Genomic DNA, 27,121 nt, shown 5'->3' on the forward strand with positions numbered 1-27,121 from the left:
TCCTACTAATGCGACCCCTAACTGCTGGACAAATTGATGTTGTTGTTGAGACATGCTATACATGCATGGATATTCCTCCAGCAACGAAATCCCTCCATCTAGCCATCCATCTTCCCAAAACTTCACCTTTGACCCACATCCGATTTTCCATTTTATCCCACTTCTGAACCAACTCCCCTCCTCAGATGAATTGCAGACAATACTTAAATCCTGCCACCAAATTGAATCTCTACTATTCCTTCTTGATTCATCCAAACTTCTCCAACTTACATATTTGGAGTCCAATACTTTCGCCCATAATTCTTCCTGATGGTGGAAGACGTTCCATCTCCATTTTCCAAGTAAAGCATAGTTGAAATTACTAAATCCCGCACGCCCAATCCACCTTTCTCCTTTGGAAGACAGATTGTCTCCCAGTCTACTCAGGCGACCTTTTGCTGATTTGACTTTCCCTCCCACAGGAACCACTGCTGCAACGTCACTAACCTCTTGGCCAGCTTCTTCGGAACCCTGAAAAAAGAGAAGAAGAAAATAGGAATTGAATTTAGGACTGGCTTTATCAGACTCACCCTTCCCCCAAAAGATATGTATCTTTGATTCCATTTTGATAGTTTTCTCTCACATCTTTGAACTATAGGATCCCATGTCTTACTATGCCTTGGGTTTGCCCAAACCCCAATAGGGATACCCAAATATGAAAAGGGTAAGGACAACAATCTGCAACTTAGATAATTGGCCACACTTTGTATCCAACGATGAGACATTCCAATTGCCCCAAATTTGCTTTTGGCAAAGTTTATCCTCAAACTTGACACTAACTCAAAACTCCTCAGCATGACCTTAATTGCTTTTACATTCTCCAGCGATGTTTTTCCAAAGAAAATCGTGTTATTGGCATACTGTAATAAGTTGATATCCTCATTCCTCCCTACCTTAAACCCTTCAAAGAGATTCTTTTCCTGAGCTTCTCTCATCAATCCAGTTAGACCCTCAGCTACAATGTTGAACAAGAATGGAGCTAGTAGGTCCCCTTGTCTGAGACCTCTCTGAGGAGAAAACTCATTTGTGGGGCTCCCGTTTACCAGTATAGATATTGAGGCTGTCTTCAAGCAACCCTCAATCCACTTAACTCATTTGGTGCAAAACCCCATCCTATTCATCATATATAAAAGAAAATCTCAGCACACAGAGTCATATGCCTATTCATAATCCACTTTGAACACTAGGCAGTTTTTATTGCTTCTCTTTGCTTTATCCACAATTTCATTAGCTATAACCGCGCTGTGCAACAAATGCCTGTCCTCCATGAAAGCATATTGGCGTTCATCTATTATATAAGGCAACACCTTCTTAAGTCTTCTAGATAGCACTTTTGCCACAATTTTGTAAATACAGCCTATTAATGAGATAGGTCCTGTAATAATTGAGGCCTTGAGGATCGTGGACCTTGGGAATCAACGCCAAAAAAGACGCATTGCTTCCTTTGGGGAAAACTCCGTTGGCATGAAATTCATTAAAAAATTGAAGCACATCTGATTTAACGATATCCCAGAACTCTTTGATAAATTTAAAGTTTAATTAGTTTGGTCTAGGGCTTTTCGCACTACCACAATCCCAGACTGTTGCCCTCACTTTCTCCTCTTCAAATTGAGCCACCAACAGTTCACTATGTTACTGATCAATAGACTTGAATCTGACCCCATCCAGCCTCGGTCTCTCCCATTTTGGTTCCTCAAATTTCCTTTTGAAGAAAAGTCTGGTTTCCTCTTTAATTCTGCTTGGCTCATCTACCCAGCACCCACCAACGTACACTCCTCTAAGCATATTGTAACATTGCTTCCTATTTACTGTCAAGTGAAAATACCTAGAGTTGCAATCCCTTTCCTTAATCCATCTAGATCTTGCCTTTGTCTGGCTATATATTTGATTGAGTTCGCTGCCCGCTACAAATCCTCCTGCAAGCTTTCTCAATTTTTCCTCTTCCTCATTCAGCTGCCTAATATCTCCTTTTTCCAGTTTGTTAAGCTTTGATTCCACTTTTTTCAATTTTTGTTGAGCATCACCAAACTGATTTATGTTCCATTCTTTTAGTCCCCCCCCCCCCCCAACCAGTTACAGAATTTTTCATCCTGCAGTCCTGCACTACTTTCTTGAATGATTTATCCTCAAGCCAGCAATCAAAAACCCGAAATGGCTTCGGCCTTCAATCAGCACTAAAGGATTGCAACAAGCAATGATTAGAAAATTACGGTCCAAGATTAGCTGAATGCTGTCTAGCCATTTGGAAGACCACTCTGCCGAGACAAGGATCCTATCAATTTTGCTTTTAGTTGTCTCATTTAGTTTGCACCACGTAAATTTTCACCCCACACTAGGCACGCCCTCAACCTCCAAGTCAGCTATCCAGTCATTAAATTCTTTCAAGCTACCCCCCCATCCTTTGACACACTCCAACTCTTTCTGATGGCCTTCTAATGCAATCGAAATCTCCTAAAATACACCAAAGACCCCCATTGTTTGCAGCTCTAAGCTGTCTGACTTGATCCCATAGGATTCTTTTGGAAGCTGTATCACATGGTGAATATATATTGACTATAGTCACTTTTCCACCATCACCAGCCCATGTTCCTTCCAAATATATAAAACCATTGCCCTTCACCGTTTTTGAAAGTTTCATCACTCCAAATACACAGTAATCCCCCAGCATTATTAATTGTTGGCTGCTTTCCCATTTGACTTCAGCTTCTCCCCACAAAGCTTGACATAGAGCCTTGTCTATCATTTCCTTCTTAGTCTCCTGTAGACATAACATATCTACTTGTTCTTTACTCACCAATTTTCTGACTGGAGCCCATTTTAACCCCCTTATATTGTAGGTAACAATCTTCATCAAACACCTACACTGCTTCCCTTCCTCTGAATTAGACCCTTGTGCCTTTCTAGGTTGACCAATTTAGATATAATTGTTCCCTCCTCCTTGCTGATGTTTACTCCCATACTTTTTGCCATTTCCCAATTGCTTGCTGCCTCTTTTACCATCTCACAGCTTCTGGGTGTTGAAACTGAGTTTGCTGATGTTGTGCCCTGCATTACCTTGGAATTTGCTTCCTACATGACAACCTCCTTCAGCCCACTGCCTCCATTCTGTTTAGGAGATGCTGCCTGAGTGTAATTCTTTGGGCTGCTACTTATTTCCTTCGTGCGAGTCTATTTTTTCATTGGGCTTCATTTGCTTTTTACACCCCTTGTTTCTTGTATAAACCTTCCATTTGAGACTGGCCCATTCAGTTTGAGGCCCAAATCATTGAGCTCCTCTTCTGTTTTCCCATCAGATATTTTTATCGTGGGAGCCGACAATGGGTTGTCCTTTTCCCACTCTTGTGTTAAATCCCGTGCCTCCCTATACAGCTCCTTTAATTCAAATTTTGCCTTCAGATGTGGGTGCCTTTCTTCCCCACTCTTGCCCTTTTTGTTATTCTTTTCTCCCTCCTCATCAGAACGGGCAGCACCTGCCTCCTCTACGTGCTCAACCTCTGTTATCTAGCCTTGCTTTCTATTATCCTCCTTGTCCCCATCATACTGATTTCCTTCCAAGATTATTAGTTGGCTTCCACCTAAAGCACCAGTCTCGTCATCTTTTTGTTCAACTCTTTCCTCACTTAACCCGAATTGAGTGGGACCACAATTTGGTGAGACGATCTCCTAGCATCATTATTGACCGTTGTTACAGAGTTTGTGTAATAACCAGCGGGCAATTGCTGCAACCCAAATTTTCTGTCGTGTTCGTCTCCCTCTGCATCTGATGTGGTGTTGATTCTCGGAAGCACGCCTTCAATCTGCTCTTCCTCCGACAAAAGATCCATCCCGACCTTGCTCCCTTTTGAAGATATTTCTTCAGAAGATTCTACATAGCCCCCTCTGTTACAATTGCATCTACGGTAATTGTAACACAACTCTTCTACAATCTTAACCACATAATCGACCCCATTAATGGAGGCGGTTACAGTGTGGTTGATTGTAGGAGGCCATGGTGTTTTGATTAAAACTCATGTCCTATCCAGCCTTTGGAGATCATCTACGTCTTCGTCACATCCACCACCTCCCCAATCCCATCCACGCTCTTTGTGATGTTTTCCACATGCGTGTAACGGAATCCCCCAGCACATCACCTACACCAACCTGAAACCAAGCCTCAAGCTTGGGCTCCATTTCTCCAGAGTATGGAACATAGATAAGCCACTTTCAACTCCTTCTCTACACAACTCTTCTGTTCTTATGTCAGCGAGTCCTATGAGAAGCACCATGTTGCCGCCAATGTACTTTGGTTTAATCTCTTCACCTTCGTCCCACATAAGTTCTTCTTCAAGCCTATCAAATGCCATTAGGTTCCTCAGTCTACCTACCCAAGCTTTGGTTAGCCATGTCTTATCCATTGATATTGTTAGTTGGATAGATGAGTGAGCGGTCATATTTGATGCCTGCACATACTTCGGTGTCCATCGTTTTGTCAGATGCTTACTGCCTGTTGCAACCACATTCACATACGATCTGAAACCTGTTGCTCGTTGGGGATTCTGCTGCTGTAATCCTTTAGTCATTGTCATATGTTCTGCTGTCCCCTTTCCTTTACCTTTGTCTCTCTCTTCCACCTTCTCTATTGCTATCTCCTCCTTTTCTTTGTGTTTCTTGTTGATTGTCTCTGTCGGATTTTGTTTCCTTCCGTGCTTTGGGAGGTTCACGTGTAGCTTCAATCCTCCAAGAACCAGATTATCCAGTTGTCTATCTAGTTTCTTTGCATTATCCACCTGTTTGAATCTCACAAACCCGTATCTACGAGCACTCCTATTTCAATTCCTTGCGATGAATACCTCCCTGACAATGCCCCACTTCTTGAACTCGATCTATAGTTCCTTTTCTCCCATGTCTTCTGGGAACCTTGTGAAGTAGAATGAAAGTATGTCCGGTGCATCCTCCAGTTTTTGCTCCTTCCCTTCCCCCATCTTGTCGCTGTTGCCGTCACACCATGTTGCACGTACCCCTTCCCAGCATAGTTGAGACAGAACCTATCACTCACGCCCCCCCCCCCCCCCCCCCCTCTCTGTTTCTCTCTTTACCTCGCTCTCTCATCTCTCAACTCCCCATAATACTAATTGCCACTATACACGAATCTGACTATTCCACTATCCTAGACATTAATTCCTATCTACTATCCTAGACATTAATTCCAAGGAATGTAAAGTTTAACAGTTTCCAACAACATTCACTACACTCTCCTTCCTTCCAATCCATGTCCACAATAATACCCACTCTGTTCTTTTATCTAGCTTTGTGTACCAAAGTTTAAATCCTGCAGTGTCTAGCTCCCTAGCTTTTTCTCCTGCATTTAGGTTTTCAAAGACACATAATATTAATCCTTCTCCAAATGATGTTGTCCATCATCTCCAAACTCCAAAGATTTTCTGTCAAAGTACCAAAATTTGATAGATCTGATCATGAGACTTCGACAATAAATAGATATCCAATTAATTTGTTCACTTTAGGTATTTAGACTTGTTAACTGTGACTACATAGTGTTTTTGGTATCCAATTATGTATATTGCACTTTGTCAAAAGCAGTTGAATACTTGAATCTCTAATATATACGGTTGTTCAACCTAATCTCCTAAAGCAAGAAATTATGAGATTGATCCTACATGCATGAGCTGTATTTGCCATCTAAAGCTACCAAATCAAGAGAATTCAAGTGGCTTTCTTCTGATTAGTTTTATAATTTTATTATTTATCTTTCAGAAGAAATTATGTTTCAATTTGTTATAAATATATGGTTCTGTTTGGTTTAAGGAAATATTTAATTATTTTATTTTATGTTCACTGATAATTACAAAAATGTTGCTTTGTTTTCATTTTTATTTTTAAAATTTTAAATATTTATACAGGAAATGATAAATAGGAAAAAAAGTGAAAAAAGTGTCATTTTTGTAATTATTAGTGAAAATAAAAAATAAAAACAGAAATGTTTCCTTAAACCAAGCAGGCTCTAAATTTTTCAAAGAATGATTTAAGTGCATCTTGGTAATTGAAATTTTCACATTAGTTTTTTTCAATACATAATAACTTAAGTTGATGCAATTTTTTTTTTTGGTGCATGACTTCCATCTCTGATTTATTCTTTTCCTTCAAATCTCCCTAGTTTATTTGATGATTAAAGACAAAAACTAGTGAGGATGTTAATATTTAAAATGACCAACTTGAGAGTTAAAACTCTAGTTCTTTCTGATCAAAATCGGAGATATACAGAATTACACAGAATACCCAGTAAATGGAATGGAATACGAAATGCATTATTCAAATCAAATGGATACCTACAATTGTCCACTGCCTATAGCTCCTCCGAGGAAGATGATTCTCTGTCACTCCCCAGAAATTGGAAAATCGTTCTTTCTTCTTCACTGTCCTCCTTCCCCCCTGTAACGTAACTACTCCTTCACATGAGTATTATTTTCTTACTCCTAACAGAAGGCTACCTCATCCCATACTAACCTCCTCTAACTAACTCACCCGGTCACCCCTAGCCCCACTTTTCTTTCTCCTTGAATTCACTCTCCATATCCAAGACTTTCTTGTTGCTGACTTAGCACATGCTCATCTTCTAAATTCCGGTCTGCTTTATCTAAAGGTGACCCATAAAAGAGGACATGTATCAAGCAAGGGAATCAGAACTCAGAAGGATTAACAATTACAGTCTCAACTTAACTTGATGTTTTAGAACAGTTTTAATCATGTGGTTAGTTACTTAGTTATAACTCAGGACAGAACCTCATTTTCTGCTTTGCTTATGCAGTTGGTCCCAGCTATTAGAGACCCTTCCTCTTCCAAATGTAAGCACACAGAACTTTGAATGGTTAAAGGACAACATATATGACTCATGCCTAGTTTTGTATTCTTGGAATATGAATGATCATGTCAATAGTAATTTGACTGATCATTGTTGAAATGTATGATGCAGATTAAATGGATATGTCCGACTGCTCCTACTCAGCCAATATCTATATTTGGTGGCTTTCCGTCTACTGCTTGTAAGTTTTATTGGTTTGTTGCACAATAATCACATTACATAGTTGCCACATGGAGTATGGAAATGCATTTGAGGACAAAGCTAATACTATGGGTTTTAATTTTTGTAATAACCATAAATTGATCTTGATAAATTCCTTAACTATAACTTTCATGTGTCTTAGGGTTTGATGTTGGAGATATTTCAGAAGATGCTCCTGATGATCTAGAAGGTTTGGATGCTTCAGCTGCACATGTTGCGAATTTGCTGTCTACAGAACCTGCAGACAGTATGTTTCTCTTGCAACATTTATGTTCCTTGGAGCTTCCTTTAATTTTTATTGAGAAAATTATTCTGCCAATGCCATGATCTGTGACATAAGGCTTATTCTCATGCTAGATTATCATAAAAATTATAACTTAATTGTTGTACTCTAGCCCAATTGTTTCTTATTCATGTCTTTTAATTACTTTAGGAAGAAAATAAAATTACCCTGGCCTGATCTTTGGTTTGTCAAAGTAATCTTAACAATCATGCATAAACTTGCATACTAAAAGATAGAAAAAATAAAGACATAGAAGAACACAAGTACATAATGAATGGTAAATAAAAGGGAAAGAACATTTTACGTTGGTTTAGGATTATTTTGGTGAAATAATTGATTTTTTTCCTGCCTTGTAAAAGAACTTTTTTAAAAAACATGCACTAATTGTAAACTTCTGAACCTTATGCCACCCATATTGATATTATAAAGATGGATGACATTGAGATCTCAGTAAAATTCACTTTTTGAATGTGCTGGAAAAAATATGCAAATTTGTTCTGCATAACTTATTTTGAGATCTACGTTTACAACTTATCATTTAATAATGCATGTAAGTGGTTATTAGCCACATGCCCCAATTAGGAAAGTATTTTTGAAGAAATTTGAATGGCCCTAACTAAGAGCCAAGTTTGCCAGCCTGTTCTAAAGTTGTTGAGAGTTGGTTAGTTGGCTCCCTAACTTCACTAGCAGAGGAAGGATATAAATGAGGAAGAGAATGAATTCAATTAGTTGATCAATTAGTTTTTGGTGGGAGAGACCAAGCTCTTGAATTCTTGGAGACGTCTATTGTGGGCCGTTCTTGCACCACTGCACTTTGTGTCCCATTGAGCTAGAATAGGAGGATTATATTAAATAAATTTCTCTTTCTTTCATTCTGTTAGTCTCTATGTTTTGAAGCAGTATTTATAAGTGGGTATTAGGGCTTGTTTGGGTAAGCTTCTCTAGAAGTACTCTAGGAGAAGGAAATAAGAACAAAAAAAGGAAATGAGCTTCTCATAAGCTAAAATGAGCTCTCCATTAGCTAATTTATAGATGTCCTCTCATCTTAGAGAAGCTATATGAGAGAGCTTCTACAAATTAGGTAATTGTAGCTAATGGAGAGCTCATTTTAGCTTATGAAGAAGCTCATATTCTTTTTCTCCATTAGTAAATTTTGTTGTAGTTAAATGACAAATTTTTATTTTTTTTCCTGGTTGTATAATTCTTTGTCAACCACAGGAAAAAAAATTATTATTATTATTATGTGTTATAATAATTTCTTGTGAAATTTGTATGACAGTTAAGCTTGGTGTTGGAGGGTTCAGTATGGGTGCAGCTACTGCCCTGTACTCTGTGTCCTGCTTTACTGCTGGAAAATATGGGAATGGCAATCCTTATCCAGCCAACCCAAGTGCAGCTGTTGGTTTAAGTGGCTGGCTTCCGTGCTCAAAGTAAGGCTTTCTGAATATTTTAACTTGTCAATTTTAGTCCCCCCTCCTTCCATTTATTATATTATTTAATGATTTTTTTTTTTTGTATTTCTGTTCTTGTTTAGGACCTTGAGTAACAAGTTACAAGGGGTAGATGAAGCTACAAGGCGTGCTCAGTCCTTTCCTGTTTTGCTGTGTCATGGAAAAGGTAAATTTATGGAATTAAATATTATTTTTTTGTTTGTGAATGAAATCAGTAGAAAGAAAAGTGTTAAAAGTACAACTAAGAGGGTTGATCAGGAATTCTCAATAATGGAAAGCATTAAAAGAAAACCATGAAACCTAGAAATTCCTAAACACCAGGGCAAAAAACAAAGTGCAGTGAGCCTGCCCAGTCTGCTGCAGATAAGTATGACCCTCAAGGCAGTGATAATTAGGAAAACTCAGATGCCTGAAACAGCACTTTCACAGTTTCACATATCAAATTTGGGGGCAAGGAAAGTAAGAAACATCATACCTATACATACTAGCATTCCTTCAACCAATCACATTTAAGGACAACAAGGGATGTTATATTCTGTACCAAATACTATGTATTGAACCTATAAAAAAATGTACTTAAGTTAAGAAACACAGCCAGTAATATGCAGTAGCTAATTTTCCCTGGTAGAGAGATGAAAGAGAGCGGTAGAGAGAGAAACAGTGAGTGGGCTAGAGTTAGGTACAGAGGGAGGGCCAGTGAGAGTGGTAGAGTGTGGATGAGAGAGGATCCCTAACGTAACTACGCCGGAAACAATGACGGACAACAACACCGTTATACTCGTGCAAACTGGAGGGATAAGCATGATATCTCATCCTTTTACTTCACAAGATTCCTAGAAAACGCAACTGAGAAGGACCTTTGGTATTAGTTCAAAAAATGGGGGGATGTGAGGGAGATCTTCATCTCCAAGCAGAGAAACAAAAGTGGCAGGAGGTACGGTTTCGCAAGGTTTAAGGGGATGACTGATGTGCACAGACTAGAATGGCAGCTGGATAGTATTGTTGTTGGTGGTCTGAAACTGTATGTCAACATTCCGAAATATGGGAGAGAGCTAGCGAGAAATGTAGAACAAGAAGCTGCTGGCAAAGCAAAGGGTTTCAATGCAAGACACGAAACTGGCGCAGGTGGACAAAGACAACCACAGTATACAATAACTCTAGCCTCGTACGCGACGGTGGCGGCGAGAAACACCAGGAACTCAGGGCAAAGGTGGACCCAAGAGACTGTGATTCACAGGCAAGAAGGATCACACTTATCGGTTCAGCTCAATATTTCAATGGATGAGAAGAAATGGTTCAACGATGTGTGGGTGGGGTGATTGAAGAATTTGACGCTGTTTGACAGAGTTGAAGATGAGCTTTCGTGGGAAGTAGGAGTAGAAATAGTGTCGAAGTACATGGGGGATGATTTGGTTCTATTACTAGGCCTCACCGATGCTAGAGCAGAACACATGATCCAGGAAGAAACCACGAATGGATCCTCCCTGTTTCATTCGTTGGAGAAATGGAATCCGACGATGCGAATAGGGTACAGGTTGGTGTGGGTCCAATGCTAGGGTATTCCGTTAATAGCTTGGGACACGACGCAAATCCAGAAGATTGTCGCTACGATAGGGGACATGGTGGAGGTGAAAAACGACGTTGTAGAAGCTCGGAGGGTGGATAGAGTAAGGGTACTCATCAAAACAATGTGGCGGCCCGCAATCCAACACATGGTCAACGCGCACATTGGCGGGGAGATTTACAGAATACACATCGTGGAAGAAAATGGGCCTAGCACGGGAACATGCAACTGTCGATTCAGGAGCGCTTTCAGATCATCAGAGGAAATCGACTCCGACGAAAGTGATATCGGAACTCCGATATCGAAGGTGGATCGCACATCGGAAAATTAATGTGCGCCGGAAAACGAATGCGTGTTGGAAATCGAAGTTGCGTCGCGAAGGAACAACTCCAACCTGAACGCAGGAACCGCAAGCTAGGGGTATTCGCTAATACCCAGTGGTCCAAACGGAAGGGAAAGACCACAGTGTAATAATCTCGGTCCATGGGCACACTGTCCCAATAAGACAGTGAGCAGAGCAGAAAGTTCATGGGGACACGACGGAGAACAGGTGGCATGCTTGGGGTTGGTGGAAGAGGAGAGCACTCGAGAAGAGGAAACATGCAAGAACGGTGAGGGGTAAGCTGTCGGGAAGATCAACAAGTCAGAGAGGGAGCAGTCCTTACATGGAAATGGAAATCACGATTCTGAAAGGAGTCTCAATGTGTTAGGGATACAAATTTTGAATGGCAACGAGTCACGTGACTCACAGGAGGCTGAGGAGAGGATTAAAAACTACTTGGGATTTCCTATTCACACCACCAATGAAGCATTACAAATGTCTGATCCCAGCCCAAGAAATAATAAAAGGGAATGGCAGGTGTATTCGCGAAATAGGAGGTGCCAAAAGCAAATGGGCCAGGCCAGTCCAAATGGTATATGGCCTGCCATAGTTACAAAAGCAATTACAAAGGGTCAACAACAACCCAACGTGGACTTGAATAAAGCTAGAAACGGTCACAACGACAATAATGTCCTCATGGAAGGTCCATCAAAGCAAAATGAAGCTGAAAAGCAAATGGGCCAGGCCAGTTCAAATGATATATGGCCTGCCATAGTTACAAAAGCATTTACAAAGGGTCAACAACAGCACAACGTGGACTTGAATAAAGCTAGAAATGGCCACAGTGGCAGTAATGTCCTCATGGAAGGTCCATCAAAGAAAAATGAAACTGAGAAAGTAACAACAGACAATTATATAGTCAACAATGTCCAACTGGAAGAGGCAGAAGCTCAATGGAACATGGCAAAAGAAATGGGGGCAACATGTGGGTCACAGCAGGGTAAAATTATTGACAAGATAAGGGCAATGGAGGAAAGAGATAGGAAAGAGGCAGAGAGATTGGGAAATAGAGTTGGTACCCCATAAATATAATTACATACAATGTCAGAGGGTTAGGGAGGGGGGTGAAATGGGCAACAATTAGGAGAATGGTCAAGAAAGAGCAAATAGATTTGCTATGCATTCAGGAGACTAAAAAGGAGCAAATTGAGAAGACGACATGTCAAGCATTGTGGGGGGACCCTGAAGTCAAGTGGGAAATGTAACCTGCATTCAACATAGGAGGAGGGCTCCTATGTTTATGGAGTGTGGAAAAGTTCAAATTGGAAAGGAAGGTCATAGGCAATGGATTCATCCTGCTGAAAGGGCTGTGGATTAAAGAAGCACAGAAAGTTCATATAGTTAGTATTTACTCACCATGTGACATCCATAACAAGAGAATCTTATGGGACAATGTCAGGTAGCTGAAAAACCCAAACCATGTAGGCTTATGGTGCATAGTGGGAGATTTCAATAATTTTTTTTTATCAACAAAGATAATTTATATATATATATATATCCGAGTACCAGAGGTACAAAGATTACATAGTTGTGATTGTCCATACAATTGGTTCCAAGTATCAGACTTAATATAGTCTTGATAGGAACCAAAAGCTGGCTACATATATGGGTCTATAACCTACTGATATCCTATGGCTGCTACCCTCGGCTGATAAACAAAACCTTCTGTAAGATTACTTGACCATTGGTTAAAATGGATTACAAAATCTTTCTCCAAATTTCTAAGCCATGTCCAAAGTAAGAATGTTGCATCATCCAACAGTTTGTTGTCATTGGAAAAAAGTATCTTGTTCCGCTGCTGCCATATGGTCAATGTCAAAGCCAGCCACCAGCACTTCCACCTGTTAGCCCTTATTCCATCAGCCAAGCCAGTTACATGTTGAAGGAAATGTTGCCTTGGATTTTGCAGGAAAGCACCTAGGATGTTCACCCAAGACAAAGATTCCCACCATATAGGAAGGATTTTGCTGCAATGGAGAAATAAATGGGCTGCATCCTCTTTCATGTTACTGCAGAATGGGCATTGTATATCATTAATCTTAACCTGTCTCCTTCGCAAATTTGTTTTTGTTGGCAATCTATCTCTAATTAACCTCCATGCGAAGACTGAAATTTTGCTTGGAATCTTTAATTTCCATAATTCCTCAAAAGCTCCATCATGATTGTCCTCTATTGTTTCCCCCTCAACATATTATAGGCCCTTTGTGTCGAGTATTGACCACTTGGATCTGCTTTCCAAACCCAATCATCTCTTCTATGTGGGTGGATTGACTTGCCTTCAACATCTCTTTGGAAACTACCAGCCATGGCGATCTCACTGTCAAACAATGGTCTCCTCCATATAAAGTTCCACTCCCACCCTGTGTCCTTGTGAGCTCCCATTTGCTGGATGATCTGATTTTGCTGACAAGAAATGAGATATAGACTGGGATATTTGGCTATTAGTGATGCCTCATCAGCAATCCAACTATCCTCCTAAAAGTTGATCCTATCACCACACCCAACCCTCCATAATATTCCATTTTGAAAAGCATTACCCTGTTGCGGTTGATGGAGAGCCATTTTTAAGTCTCTCCACCATATTGATTTGTTGGTGTCTCTTGATGCTTCATCCAAGCTCCTTCAACCACCATATTTTGACTCCAATACCCTAGCCCATAATTCTCCTTGGTGCTGAAATAAACTCCATTTCCATTTGCCAAGCAGTGCAAGATTGAAAGTCTTAATGTCCTTGAGACCCAATCTCCCTTTTTCTTTTAGGAGACACACTGTCTCCCACTTAATCTAGACAATCTTGTTTTGCTTAGTTCCACCATCCCATAGGAATCTGCGTTGTAAGCTCACCAGCTTGTCCACCACTCTATTAGGGATCCTAAAAAATGAAAAGAAATAAATAGGAATTGATGTTAAGACCGACTGTATAAGGGTCACTCTCCCCCCAAAAGAAATGTGTCTTTGCTTTCACTTTGCTAATTTTCTCTCACACTTGTTAATGATAGGATCCCACAACTAACATCGTCTTGGGTTTGCCCCAATGGGTATGCCCAAGTAAATCAATGGGATGAACAACAAGCTACAGTTCAGGTAGTTTGCAGCATCTTGCTTCCACTGATTCGACATTCCAATTGCTCCAAAACAACTTTTTGCAAAGTTAATTTTGAGGCCTGATACAAGTTCAAAGGTCCTCAGAATGACTTTGATTGCCTTGACATTCTCCATTGGTGCCTCACCAGAACATATTGTGTCATCTGCATATTGTAGAATACTGATTTTCACATTTTGTGAACCCACTGGGAATCTTTTGAATAGATTTTTCTCCTCAGCTTCTCTCATCAATCCATTTAGAGCTTCAACAACAATATTAAACAGAAGAGGCGCTGATGGATCCCCTTGCCTAAGTTCTCTTTGTGGGATGAATCAGCCGAGGGACTTCCATTCACCAATACCGAAATAGATGCAGATCTTAAGCATCCCTCAATCCATTGGATCCATTTGGAACAAAAGCCCATCCTTCTCAGTATGTATATCAAGAATTCCCATGAGACTAAATCATATGCCTTCTCATAGTCCACTTTGAACACCAGACATGATTTGTGACTCCTTTTAGCTTCCTCAACCACCTCATTTGCTATGATCACACTATGCAATAGATGTGTGCCCCCTATGAATGTAGATTGTCTTTCATCTATTATGAGTGACATCACCTTTTTCAGTCTTTTAGCAGCTTGGTCACAATCTTTTACATACAGCCTATTAGTGAAATAGGTCTGTAGTCATTCAGGAGTTGAGGATCAATCACCTTAGGAATTAGAGCTATAAAAGATGCATTACAACCCCTTGGAAAAATTCCATTAACATAGAATTCATCTAGAAATCTTTTCAAGAAGAACAGTCGGACTGCTTCTTTCACTCTTTCTGGTTCGTCAATCCAGGATCCATCAATCATCATTCCTTTCAGAGAGTTATTTCTGCGATTTGCATTCATCATCAAATGGAAGTACTGTGAGTTGCAATCGCCTTCTTTAATCCATCTTGATCTCGCCTTCTGCCTTAGTAGAGACTCATGTGATTGAGCAACTTTCCACAGTGCTTCCTGTAGTTGCTTCCTGATCAACACTTCTTGGGAAAATAGTTGTCTATCACTTGTGTCCTCTTCCAGCTTGTTTAAATCAGCCTCAATCTTCTTGACCTTCTTAGAAGTATCTCCAAAGTGTTCCCTATTCCAAACCTTTAGCCTTTCTTTAAGTAGTTTTATTTTTTCTTTAAGCACATAATCTCCCCATCCCCATTGCTGATTGGAGGCCCAGCAATCCTGAACGATTGTCTTGAATGAGCTGTCCAGGATCCTGAAAGGTTTGGGATCCCAGTCTATATACTTAGACCTGAGCAGAATTGGGCAATGATTGGAGAAGTTCCTATCCAAGGTGTATTGGGTACTTTCAGGCCATTTAGCAAGCCATTCAGGAGATACTAAGAATCTGTCCAACTTGCTCCTAGCAGATCCATTTGGTCTGAACCATATGAATTTTCTCCCCACCCATGGCATGCCATATACCTCCATCTCTTTAATCCATTCGTTGAATTCCTTGATGTTGCTTTCCCCCACCCCCCCCTCTGACAAGCATCCAATCTTTCTGATGGATTTCTAATGTTATTATTGAAATCACCCAGTATGCACCACAATCCCCCAGGGTTTAAATTTTTCAGCTGCTTGACATTATCCCATAAGGTTCTCTTATTCTGAGTATCACATGGAGAGTAAATGCTGATAATTTGAACTTGCTGTGCCTCCTTAAGCCACTGCCCTACCAACAATATGAAACCACTGCCAATGACTTTCCTTTCTAATTTGAAAGTTTTTTCACTCCATATACACAAAATCCCTCCTGCTGTGTTAGATGCAGGTTGCACTTCCCAACTTACTTCAAGATCTCCCCACAATGCTTGACACATCGATTTCTCAATTATCTCCTTCTTTGTCTCCTGAATACAGATCATATCTATATGCTCTTTCTTGACCATTCTCCTAATTGCTACCCATTTCACCCCTCTCCCTAACTCTCTGATATTGTATGAAAATAATATTCATGGGGTATTGCTTCTATTTCCCAATCTCTCTGCCTCTTTCCTGTCTCTTTCCTCCATTGCCCTTATTTTGTCAATAATTTTCCCCTGCTCTGACCCACATGTTGCTCCCAGTTCTTTTACCATATTCGATAGAGTTGTTGCCTCTTGCAGTTGATTTTTGCCTGAATTTGCATCCTTAACTCCATTCTGTGCTGATGTTCCTTCCATGTGAACGCTTGTATCACTGTGGCCCTTTCCATCTTTGTCGTTGTCCACGTTGTGCTGCTGTTGCGGGCTCCATATATTTAACTTTGTAGCTGTGCCAGGATATTCGTTATTTGCAAAGCCCAACTTCATTTGCTTTTGGTACCTCCTGTTTCGCGAATATACCTGTCATGCACGAATGGGTTCGTCCTTATTAATTTGTGGGCTGAGACCATAGTGTTCTGTTGCTTCAACGGGGGTGTGGATAGAAAAGCCCAAACCTTTTTTAAAACCCCCCTTAGCCACCTGTGCGTCACGTGGCTCTTTCCCAAACGAAATATGTTCCCCGACACGTCACAGCTCCTTCCACCTTCATAATTTCCATTTTCGTGGCAAAGCTTCTCCCCCTTTGTGGATTTGGTGTTCCCGACGTACTGCTCCCCACCATCTTTGCATGTTTCGTTATCTGTGTAGGTATAGCTGTCACCATCCAATGACGCGCCACCTGTTCTTCATCGATGTCCACTGTGGTATCTACTCTGCTCCCTTTCTGACTAGATTCCTGTACCCACGAGCTATTATGTTTACCCTATGATCTTTCTTTTCCGTTTAGACCACTGGGTAATGTCGCGATCCCTTGGGCTTCGTTCCCGGCATTGAGATTGGAGGTGGTCCTTCGCGGCTTGTCGTGGTTTTCCAGCACTTCTATGTCTTGCAAGTCATATCCTCTCCGGTACTGAAGTTCCGATATCACTTTCGTCTGACTCGATTTCCTCCAATGACCCCAGAGCACTCCTACGTCAGCAATGGCATGTTTCGGTGCTGTATCCACATTCCTTCACTACGTGTACTCTATATACCTCCCCACCTATGTGTATGTTCACCGTGTGTTGGATTGCTGGCCTCCACGGTGTTTTGATGAGTACCCTTGCCTTGTCCACCCTCCGAACTTCCTTGACGTCGTTGTCCACCTCTACCATATCCCCAATGGCAGCCACGATCTTCTGGATTTGTGTCGTATCCCAGGCTAGTAGCGGAATACCCCAGCACTGGACCCAAGTCAGCCTGTATCCTGTACGCAACCTCGGATTCCATTTCTCCAGCGAGTGAAACACGAAAGCTCTTCCCTCGATTTCTTCCTGGATCATTTGTTCTGCTGTGGCATCAGTAAGGCCAAGTAGCAGAACCAAATCATCCCCATATACTTCGGCGTTATGTCTGCTTCAATGTCCCATAGTAGGTCATCTTCAACTCTATCAAACATCACCAGGTTTGTCAAGCGCCCTACCCAAGCATCATTGAACCACTTTTTCTCGTCCAGTGGTATATCAAGATGTACCGTTGAGAGCGAGCCTTCGCGATTGAGGCTCGTTGTGTGGTGTCTTCCTTTGTCCTGAATTCCACTTGTTCCTCGCCACCATCGCCGCATACGAGACTGGATTCATTCTCGGATGTGGTTGCCTCCGTTGAGTTGCTTCATTTTCATGTTTCTCATCAGTCCCCATTGGTTTGTCTTCTGGTGCTACCTTTCTCGCCATCTCTCTCCCAAATTTTGGGATGTTGATGTACAACTTTGAACCACCAATGACGATCTTGTCTAGTTGTCTTTCTAAACTGTGCGCGTCATTCACCCCTTTAAATCTAGCAAAACCATACCTCCTACTGTTGTTGTTTCTTTGTTTGGAGATGAAAATCTCCCTCATATCACCCCACCTTTTGAAGTGGTACCACAGGTCCTTCTCGATTATGTCCTCGGGAAATTGCGTGAAGTAGAAAGATGATATGTCAGTATGATCCCTCCAGTTTGCTCGATTATAGCATTGTTGCTGTCCATCCCTGTTCCTGACGTAGGTCCGTCTGGGATCCTCTCTCAAACTCACTCTGTCCCTCTCAATAGCCTTTCTTCTGTTCCTAACTCTCTCCCACCCACTGTTTCTCTCTCTACTCATTCTCTCTGGGAGATTTTAATAATATCATAAATCCTTCCTAAAGAATGGGTGCTTGCTAGAGGGGGGTGGAGGACAACGGCATCAAGGAGTTCAATGAATGAATTGTGGATCTGGAGGTAGAAGAGGCGCCATGGGTGGGGAGAGAATTTACTTGGTTCAGACCGAATGGATCTGCGAAGAGCAAGCTGGACAAGATTCTGGTCTCCCCTGAGTGGCTGATCAAATGGCCTAGTAGTACACAATTCACTTTGGATGGGAATTTCTCGAATCATTGTCCCATTCTGCTCAGATCTAAACACATTGACTGGGGACCTAAACCTTTCAGGATCCTTGATTGCTGGTTTCAAGACAGGTCATTCAAGTAAGTGGTTCAGGACTATTGGGCATCCAATCAGCAAAAGGGATGAGGAGGTTTTGTGCTTAAAAGAAAAGATAAAACGACTCAAGGAGATGTTGAAGGTTTGGAACATGGAACACTTTGGAGATACATCAAAGAAGTTACGGAAAATTGAGGTTGATCTAAACAAACTAAAAGAAGATACAATTGATAGACAATTATTTCCCTAAGAAATGCTGACCCGAAAAAAACTACAGGAAGACCTATGGCTAGCTGCCCAATCACACGAGTCCTTACTGAGACCAAAGGCGAGGGCAAGATGGATCAAAGAAGGCGACTGCAACTCATGATACTTCCAAATGTTGATGAATGCAAATCACAAAAAGAATTCTCTGAAAGGACTGATGATTGATGGATCCTGGATTGATGAACCGGGAAGAGTGAAAGAGACAGTTCGGCTGTTCTTCTAGCAAAGATTCCAAGAATCTGAGCAATGTAGACCATAACTGGATGGGATTAGTTTCCAGACTATTGGACAGCGACAAAATGAAATTCTACTGGGACGCCTCCATGAGGAAGAAATAAAGAAGGCTGTAGGGGATTGTGGGAATGACAAATGTCCTGGTCTAGATGGACTGAATTTTAAGTTTATTAAGGAATTCTGGCAAGTAGTCAAACCTGATGTTATCCGGTTCTTGGACGAATTTTATGTCAATGGAATTTTTCCTAAGGGCTGCAATGCATCTTTTATAGCCTTAATCCCTAAGGTAGCTGATCCACAAAACCTCAATGAATTCAAACCTATTTCGCTAATAGGGTGTATGTACAAGATTGTGGCTAAGCTGTTAGCTAACAGATTGAAGAAGGTGCTGCCATCCATAATAGATGAAAGGCAATCTGCTTTTATACAGGGTAGACATCTGCTGCATAGTGTGACTATAGCCAATGAGGTGGTTGACGAAGCTAAAAGGAGTCAAAAGCCATGCATGGTGTTCAAAGTAGACTACGAAAAGACATATGATTCAGTCTCATGGGATTTCTTGATATACATGTTGAGGAGGATAGGTTTCTGCTCCAAGTGGATCCAGTGAATTGAGGGATGCCTAAGATCAGCCTCTATTTCAGTATTGGTCAATGGAAGCCCCTCGGATGAGTTCATCCCACAAAGAGGACTCAGATAGGGGGATCCACTAGCGCCTCTTTTGTTTAACATTGTTGCTGAAGCTTTAAATGGATTGATGAGACAGGCAGTGGACAAGAATCTATTCAGAGGATTCTCAGTGGGTACAAACAATGTGAAAATCAGCATTTTACAATATGCTGACGACACAATATTTTTTGGTGAGACATCAATGAAAAATGTCAAGGCAATCAAAGCCATTTTGAGGACCTTTGAGCTTGTCTCAGGCTTCAAAATTAATTTTGCAAAAAGCTGTTTTGAGGCAATTGGAATGTCGGATCAATGACAGAGGGATGCTGCAAATTACATGAACTATAGCTTGTTGCACATACCATTCATCTACTTGGGTATACCAATTGGGGCAAATCCAAGGCGTTGTGAGTTGTGAGATCCTATCATTCACAATTGTGAGAGAAAGTTAGCAAAATGGAAGCAAAGACACATCTCTTTTGGGGGGAGAGTGACCCTTATATCTATTTCTTTTCATTTTTCAGGGTTCCTAACAGAGTGGTGGACAAGTTGGTGAGTATACAACGTCAATTCTTATGGGGTGGTGGAGTTGACCAAAAGAAGATTGCGTTGATTAAGTGGGATTCAGTATGTCTCCCAAAGGAAAAAGGGGGCTTAGGCCTCAAAGACATCAGGACCTTCAACCTAGCATTGCTTGGCAGATGGAGATGGAACTTATTTCAACATCAAGGAGAATTATGGGCCAGGGTATTGGAGTCAAAATATGGTGGCTGGAGGAGCATGGAGGCAATGACAAGAGGCTGCAATGAATTTTTATGGTGGCAGGACCTAAAACTGGTTCTTCATCAATCGCAGCAAGGAAATGCCTTTCAAAATGGAATAGTGTGGAAGGTAGGGTGTGGAGATAGGATCAGATTTTGGGAGGACAGCTGGATTGCTGATGAGGCTCCACTAATAGCAAAATACCACAGGTTGTATCTCATCTCCAGTCAGCAAAATCAGCTTATCCAGCAAATGGGAACTTACACGGACACAGGATGGGAGTGGAATTTCATATGGAGGAGACCATTGTTTGACAGTGAGATCTACATGGCTGCTAATTTCCAAAGAGACATTGTTGGCAATCTAGTCTAGCCACATATAAGAGACGATTGGGTGTGGAAAGCAGACCCAACTGGCCAATACTCAGCACAAAGTGCTTACAACCTGCTGATGGGGGAATCCATGAATGAGAACCAGGACGGAGTGTTTGAGGAATTATGGAAACTAAAGATTCCAAACAAAATATCCTTCTTTGGTTGAAGGTTAGTTGAAGGTTAATCAGAGATTAACTACCAACAAATAAATCTGCGAAGGAGACATGTACAGATGAATGATGTGTTATGTCCATTCTGCAGGAACAACGACCAAGATGCAACCCATCTATTCTTCCAATGAAGTAAAACCCTCCCTCTATGGTGGGAATCTTTGTCCTGGGTAAACATTGTAGGGGCTTTCCCACAAAACCCGAGGCAACACTTCCTTCAACATGTCCATGGGCAGGATGTTAGAATATTGAGTAACAGATGGAAGTGCTGATAGATGGCTCTGACATGGACTATTTGGTAGCACAGGAACAAGATAGTTTTCTCCAATGAAACCTTCAATGGAAACAAATTGATGGATGATGCAATATTCTTACTTTGGACATGGCTCAAAAATATGGAGAAAGATTTTGTAATCCATTTTAATCAATGGACAAGTAACCTTAGAGAAGGCTTTGTAATCAGGAGAGGGCAATAAATATAGGATCTCAGTAGCCTATAGACTAATATGTAACTAGCTTTTGATTTTTATCTAAACTGCTTCAAGTCTGATTTGGAACCAATTGACTGGACATTTCCTAATATGTAATTTAGTACCTTTGGTACTTTCATATATATATATATATAAAACTTCGTACCCCATTGCCCAGAGGCTCTTCGCTATGCGAAGGTATGGGGGAGGGATATTGTACGCAGCCTTACCCTTTCATATATATATATATATATATCTTTGCTGAAAAAAAAAAAAAAGAAACAGCCGGTGATTTTTGATGATGTCAAAATGGTTGTTCCAAAGGGAAGTAACCGTCTTGTAGAGTAAATAAAGCTTATTGAGAGCTGTTTGGATACAAGGTTAAAAGTGCTTTTGAGAGCTTCTTTACTAAAAGAGCTCTATATTTCCAGTAGAAAAGCTCTCAAAAGCACTTGTGACTCGTATCCAAACAGGTCCTAATAGATTTTAGTGCAAGAACACTCTATATCACACACACTCACAATATAATGTTTTAGAGAAGAAAAGGAAAAAGCAATCAAATTGATATTGTACTCTATGCACTCTATATTTTACAAGTATACACATAATAACTTTTATAAACTTGACCCAAGTCCAACTAACACCAACTGTCACACTAACAGTTTGGGCTCTAACAAACCTATAGGCTCATTAACTAATATAACAGAAACTGACTTGACCACTAACTAACAATAGCAATTTGAATTACTTACAACACACCCCTTAATTCATATTTGCTTAAGGATAGAACACCCAATTTGTCTCAAGCTGTGAAACCTATTAGCCTTTAATGGCTTGGTGAATATATCTGCGATCTGATCTTCAGTGCTGCAATATTCCAGCTCCAAGTTTCCCTTGTTTACTTGATCCCTCAAGAAATGAAATCGAATCTAAATGTGCTTACTTCTTCCATGAGCAACTGGATGCTTTGCCAAATGAATTACGGATTTGTTGTCAGTCCTCATCTTCAAAGGTATAGCTACTTTCAGTTTCATTTCTTTCAATAGAGTTTCCAACCATGCAACTTGGCATGCTCCAAATGATGCAGCTATATATTCAACTTCAAAAGAGGATAAAACAACTACATCTTGCTTCTTTGAACTCCATGAGATTGATCCATTTCCACACATGAAAACATATTCACCCGTACTCTTTCGATCATTTTTATCTCCACACCAATTAGAATCTGTATAGCCAACAATCTCCACACTTCTACATTGGAAATCATTTGGAAATAACAAGCCAAAGTCAAGTGTTCCTTTTATATATCTCAATATCCGTTTTCCAACTACTTGATGAGATGCTCTTGGCTTCTCCATAAACCTGCTTATCAAGCCAACTGCATAAGCCAAATCTGGTTTGGTAGTACACAAATATCTTAATGATCCAACCAGTTGCCTATACTGAGTTGAGTTCACAAGATCTTCATCTCCTTCTTTAACCAGTCTTGTACCAGTTTCAACAGGAGTTAATGTTGGATTACAATCTAACATGTTGAATCTTTTCAGAATATCTGTTGCATATTTTTTCTGGTGCATGAAAACTCCTTTACTTGTTGGAATGAATTCTGTTCCCAAAAAATAGGTAAGCTCCGCTAAATCAGATATTTCAAATTCACCCATATACACCCTTTGAATTCATTGATCTCTCCTTCATTGCTTCTTGTTATTAACAGGTCATCAACATACAAGCACACAATCAATAGATCAGTAGGTTGTGATGCTCGAGTATAGACTCTATATTCACTTGTATACTTTAGAAAGCCTTGTTGCATTAGAAAGAAATCAATTCTCTTATTCCATGTTCTTGGAGCTTGCTTAAACCCATACGAGGCTTTCTTAAGTCTATAAACCTTCTCATCTTCTCCATTTACTTCATAAACAGGTGGCTGGTTGGCATAGACCTCTTCATCCAATGGCCCATTCAGGAAGGAAAATTTGACATCTAATTGGTGGAAAGACCACCCTTTGAAGCTAGCAATTGATGTCACTGGCCTAATTGTTTCTAACCTGACCACTGGTGCAAATACTTCCTGAAAGTCCACTCCCTCCTTTTGTAGAAACCCCTTTGCTACTAACCTTGCCTTGTACTTGGCAATAGTTCCATCAGACATCCTTTTAATCTTGTAAACCCATTTTACTGCAATAGTACTTTATGTTGAGGCAATGGAACTTGTTGCCAAGTGTGATTCCTCTCAATTGAATTTAGCTCTTCTTTCCTAGCATTCAACCACTTCTCATCTTTAATTGTCTCCTCAATGGTCATAGGTTCTGCATCTATGAACAAAGCTAGATGGACCATACTCCTTCTTCTATCACAAGGTTGTCAGGCAGTATCTCACAATCATTCAACCTCCGAGGTTGTTGCCTATTTCTTTGAGGTCTTCTAGGTTGAATGGTTTCTGATAATTCTGGTTCAGTAATCTGGTCCTCAAGTAATCTCATTTCCACACAAGCTTCGGGACTGCACTCATCCCTATTCCACCACTTTGACTCATCTACTATCACATATATGCTTATTACTATTTTCTTGCCTTTTGGATCATATAGTTTGTAGGCTCCAGTAGGATGATACCCAATGAAGATCATTGGATCACTTCTATCATCCAGTTTCTTCCCCACTTGTTCTGGAACATGCTTATAGCTTAAGGAGCCAAAGATCTTGAGATGAGAAACATTTGGTTTTCTTCTTGACCAAGCTTTGTCTGGAGTTATCTCTTGCAACCTTCTTGTAGGAATTCTAGTCAGAATAAAGCAAGTTATTGACACAGCTTCTCCCCAAAAATACTTAGGCAATTTCCTGCCTTTTAACATGCTTCTCACCATGTTCATGATAGTTCTGTTCCTTCTTTCAGCCACCCCATTGTGTTGGGGTGTATAAGGAGTAGGTACTTCATGAAGCATCCCTTCATCACAATTATTTTTGAAAGTCATGTGAAGTATATTCAGCTCCACATCTGTCCTTATCACCTTAATTACCTTTCCACTTTGTTTTTCACACATCAATTTAGACTTCTTAAAAACAAACAACACTTCACTCTTTCTTTTTAATAGATAAATCTACATCATCCTTGTATGTTCATCAATGAAGGATACGAAGTACCTGTTACCTCCAAGAGACTGGATCTCAAAGGGTCCACACACATCTTATTTGATAGTGAGAGTGAGAGAGACATTTTAGAGAGAAAAACTGATATCATTTCATTCTAAAAAGTTAGTTACAAAGAGGTATATATAGACCTCTAAACCTCTGAACTAAGCAAACAGAAACAACCATAAGGAGGGAGATTCTGTTAATAGAATCTAACAGCCTAACACTAGTGGGGTGCTGTTAGCAAAAACTAACAGCCATTAGAAACTGTTTTCACAGTTATACAAACATATACTCTAATACCTACCCCTCAAACTCAAGGGGAAGAGTTTTCAAAGGAAAAACTCTTCACATTGAGTTTTCCCCTGAGAACTTCAAATCTTGCTGAAGAAAGAGGCTTAATCAGCACATTTGCCCACTGATCTAGAGCTGGGATATGCAAAATTGAAAGCTGCTTGGCCAAAACTTTTTCTCTAACGAAGAAGACATCAATTTCCATATGATTCGTATGATTGTGGAACATAGTATTGTGAGCAATGGATACAGCACTCTGGTTGTCACCATAAAGAACAAGAGTAGTGAAGGGAACTTGCAATTCTGTTAGTAGAGCATGAATCCATGTCAACTCAGTAGAAGTTTGAGCCAAACTACAATACTCAACTTCAGTGCTGGACCTGGCTGTGACTTTCTGTTTGCGAGACCACCAAGATATTAAGTTCGGGCCAAGAAAGATGGCGGCCCCTGAGGTGGAACGCCTATCATCCACGTCAGATGCCTAATCAGCACTATAAAACGCACAAAGAGCCAAGGGCTTTGTAATAGAAGCAGGCTGAAGAAGTAACCCATGAAACAAAGTACCTTTGAGATACCTTAAGATCCTTTTAACCACTTTCCAATGAGAGTCTAGAGGTGTAGCCATAAATTGACAAACTTTATTGACTACAAAGCTGATTTCAGGTCTAGTTAGAGTAGCATATTGTAGGGCACCTGCCATTGATCTGTATAGAGTTTGATCATGAAATACATCAACACCATGCCTAGATAGCTTGCAATTAGACACCATAGGGGAGGAAATAGAATGAGCTTCAGCCATGTGAGTTTTGTGGAGTAAATCACAAATATATTTGCTCTGAGTCATCAGTATAGAGTTATTATAGGTACTTGATCTCTAGGCCCAAAAAATAATCCAAATGACCAAGTTGCTTAAGAGAGAAGGCAGTGTGCAGTTTGGTGGTGAGTTGCTGAATAAGAGAAGTAGAGCTACCTGTGATGATGATATCATCCACATGGACTAATAGATAGACAATATGCACCTGATTCCTGTAGGTGAGCAGAGAAGAGCCACATTTGCTTCCCACAAAACCAAACTGAAGTAGAGTAGATTTCAGCCTATCAAACCATTGCCTTGGGGTTGTTTCAAGCCATAGAGGGTCTTGTTAAACTTGCAAACTAGGGACCTATCTTCAACCTCAAAGCCAGGAGGGTGTGTCATAAATACTGACTCCTCAAGAAACCTATTTAGAAAAGCATTGTTCACATCAAGCTAAAATAACTCTCACCCATGTGTAAGAGTAAGAGTGAGAACAATACAAATGGTGACAGACTTGACCACAGGAGAAAATGTCTCATGAAAGTCAAAACCATGAACTTGGTGAAAACCCTTAGCTACCAACCTTGCTTTGAACTTGTTGATGGAACCATCATCATTTTCCTTTACTCTGAAAACCCACTTACACCCACTAGCCTGTCTATTAGAAGGTAGGGGAACTAAGTCCCAAGTTCTGTTTTTCAGCAGAGCATCATACTCTTGTTGCATGGCAGCAAACCAATCTGAATTTTTCAGGGCTTGTGTAACTGTTTTGGGTTCAGAATGAGCAAGAAATAAGGAAGGATGCAGTCTAGGATTGTGAATTCCAGACTTGGACCTTGTTTGCATAGGATGAGTGTTAACAGGGATGTAAGTAGGTGCTGGAACAGACTCAGAAAAAGGTTCACTAAGGGTGGTGGACATTGATGTTTGAGGGTGTACAGAAGTAGACTCAGAGGAAGAGGGTTGATGAGAGATAGGAAGGGAGACTGTAGGAGGGTTGACTAGAATAGGAGAAAAGTCAGGGGGAATACAAGGTGTAGAAGGGGAATGGGAAGGAGACAGTTGAAAAGATTGAGGTGTAGGAACCACAAATGGTGGAGACAGGTTAGGATTAAGACAAGTAGGAATCAAGATTCTTTATTGAATTAGAGGAGGAGGGAAATAAGTTAGAGTAAGGAAACCTCAATTCATTAAACAAGACATTTTTGGAAATGTAAATTCTGCCAGTTGAAGACAGACATTTATAGCATTTGTGAGAGGAGGAATATCCCAAAAACAGACACTCTTGGGAACGAAAGTTAAGTTTTTGTGTATGATAAGGCCTCAACAAAGGAAAGCAGGCACAACCAAATGTTTTAAGAAATTGAAAATCAGAGTCATCGAAAAAAGTAACAAAAGGAATAGCAAAGTTGAGGGAAGCAGTGGGAAATCTATTAATTAAATAAACAGCAATAGTAAAAGCATAGTCCCAAAACTATAAGTAAAGATGCATGATGTAACAAATGGCCAAGTCAACTATATGTCTATGTTTTCTTTCAACCACACCATTTTGATGATGAGTGTGGAGACAGATGAGTCTGTGAGAAATGCCATGGGAGGTTAGGAGAGAAGAAATTGTTTTTTTTTAAACCCCCCCCCCCCCC

The 27,121-nt window shown here is 40.5% G+C and overlaps 1 protein-coding gene across 2 annotated transcripts in view; it reads left to right on the forward strand.

Moving 5' to 3' along the window:
• Positions 1 to 27,121, forward strand: part of LOC100791683 (acyl-protein thioesterase 2) — a 36,844-nt gene that overhangs the window by 4,321 nt on the left and 5,402 nt on the right. For both annotated transcript variants that reach the window (XM_006582015.4, XM_003527105.5), the window contains exons 5-9: positions 6,842 to 6,878; positions 7,007 to 7,076; positions 7,239 to 7,343; positions 8,659 to 8,809; positions 8,914 to 8,996. In XM_006582015.4, the coding sequence (XP_006582078.1) occupies positions 6,842 to 6,878; positions 7,007 to 7,076; positions 7,239 to 7,343; positions 8,659 to 8,809; positions 8,914 to 8,996 (446 nt within the window). The remainder of the gene's footprint in view (positions 1 to 6,841; positions 6,879 to 7,006; positions 7,077 to 7,238; positions 7,344 to 8,658; positions 8,810 to 8,913; positions 8,997 to 27,121) is intronic.

Source organism: Glycine max, chromosome 6 (assembly GCF_000004515.6).
Source record: "Glycine max cultivar Williams 82 chromosome 6, Glycine_max_v4.0, whole genome shotgun sequence".
In the NCBI taxonomy this organism is placed as follows: domain Eukaryota; kingdom Viridiplantae; phylum Streptophyta; class Magnoliopsida; order Fabales; family Fabaceae; genus Glycine; species Glycine max.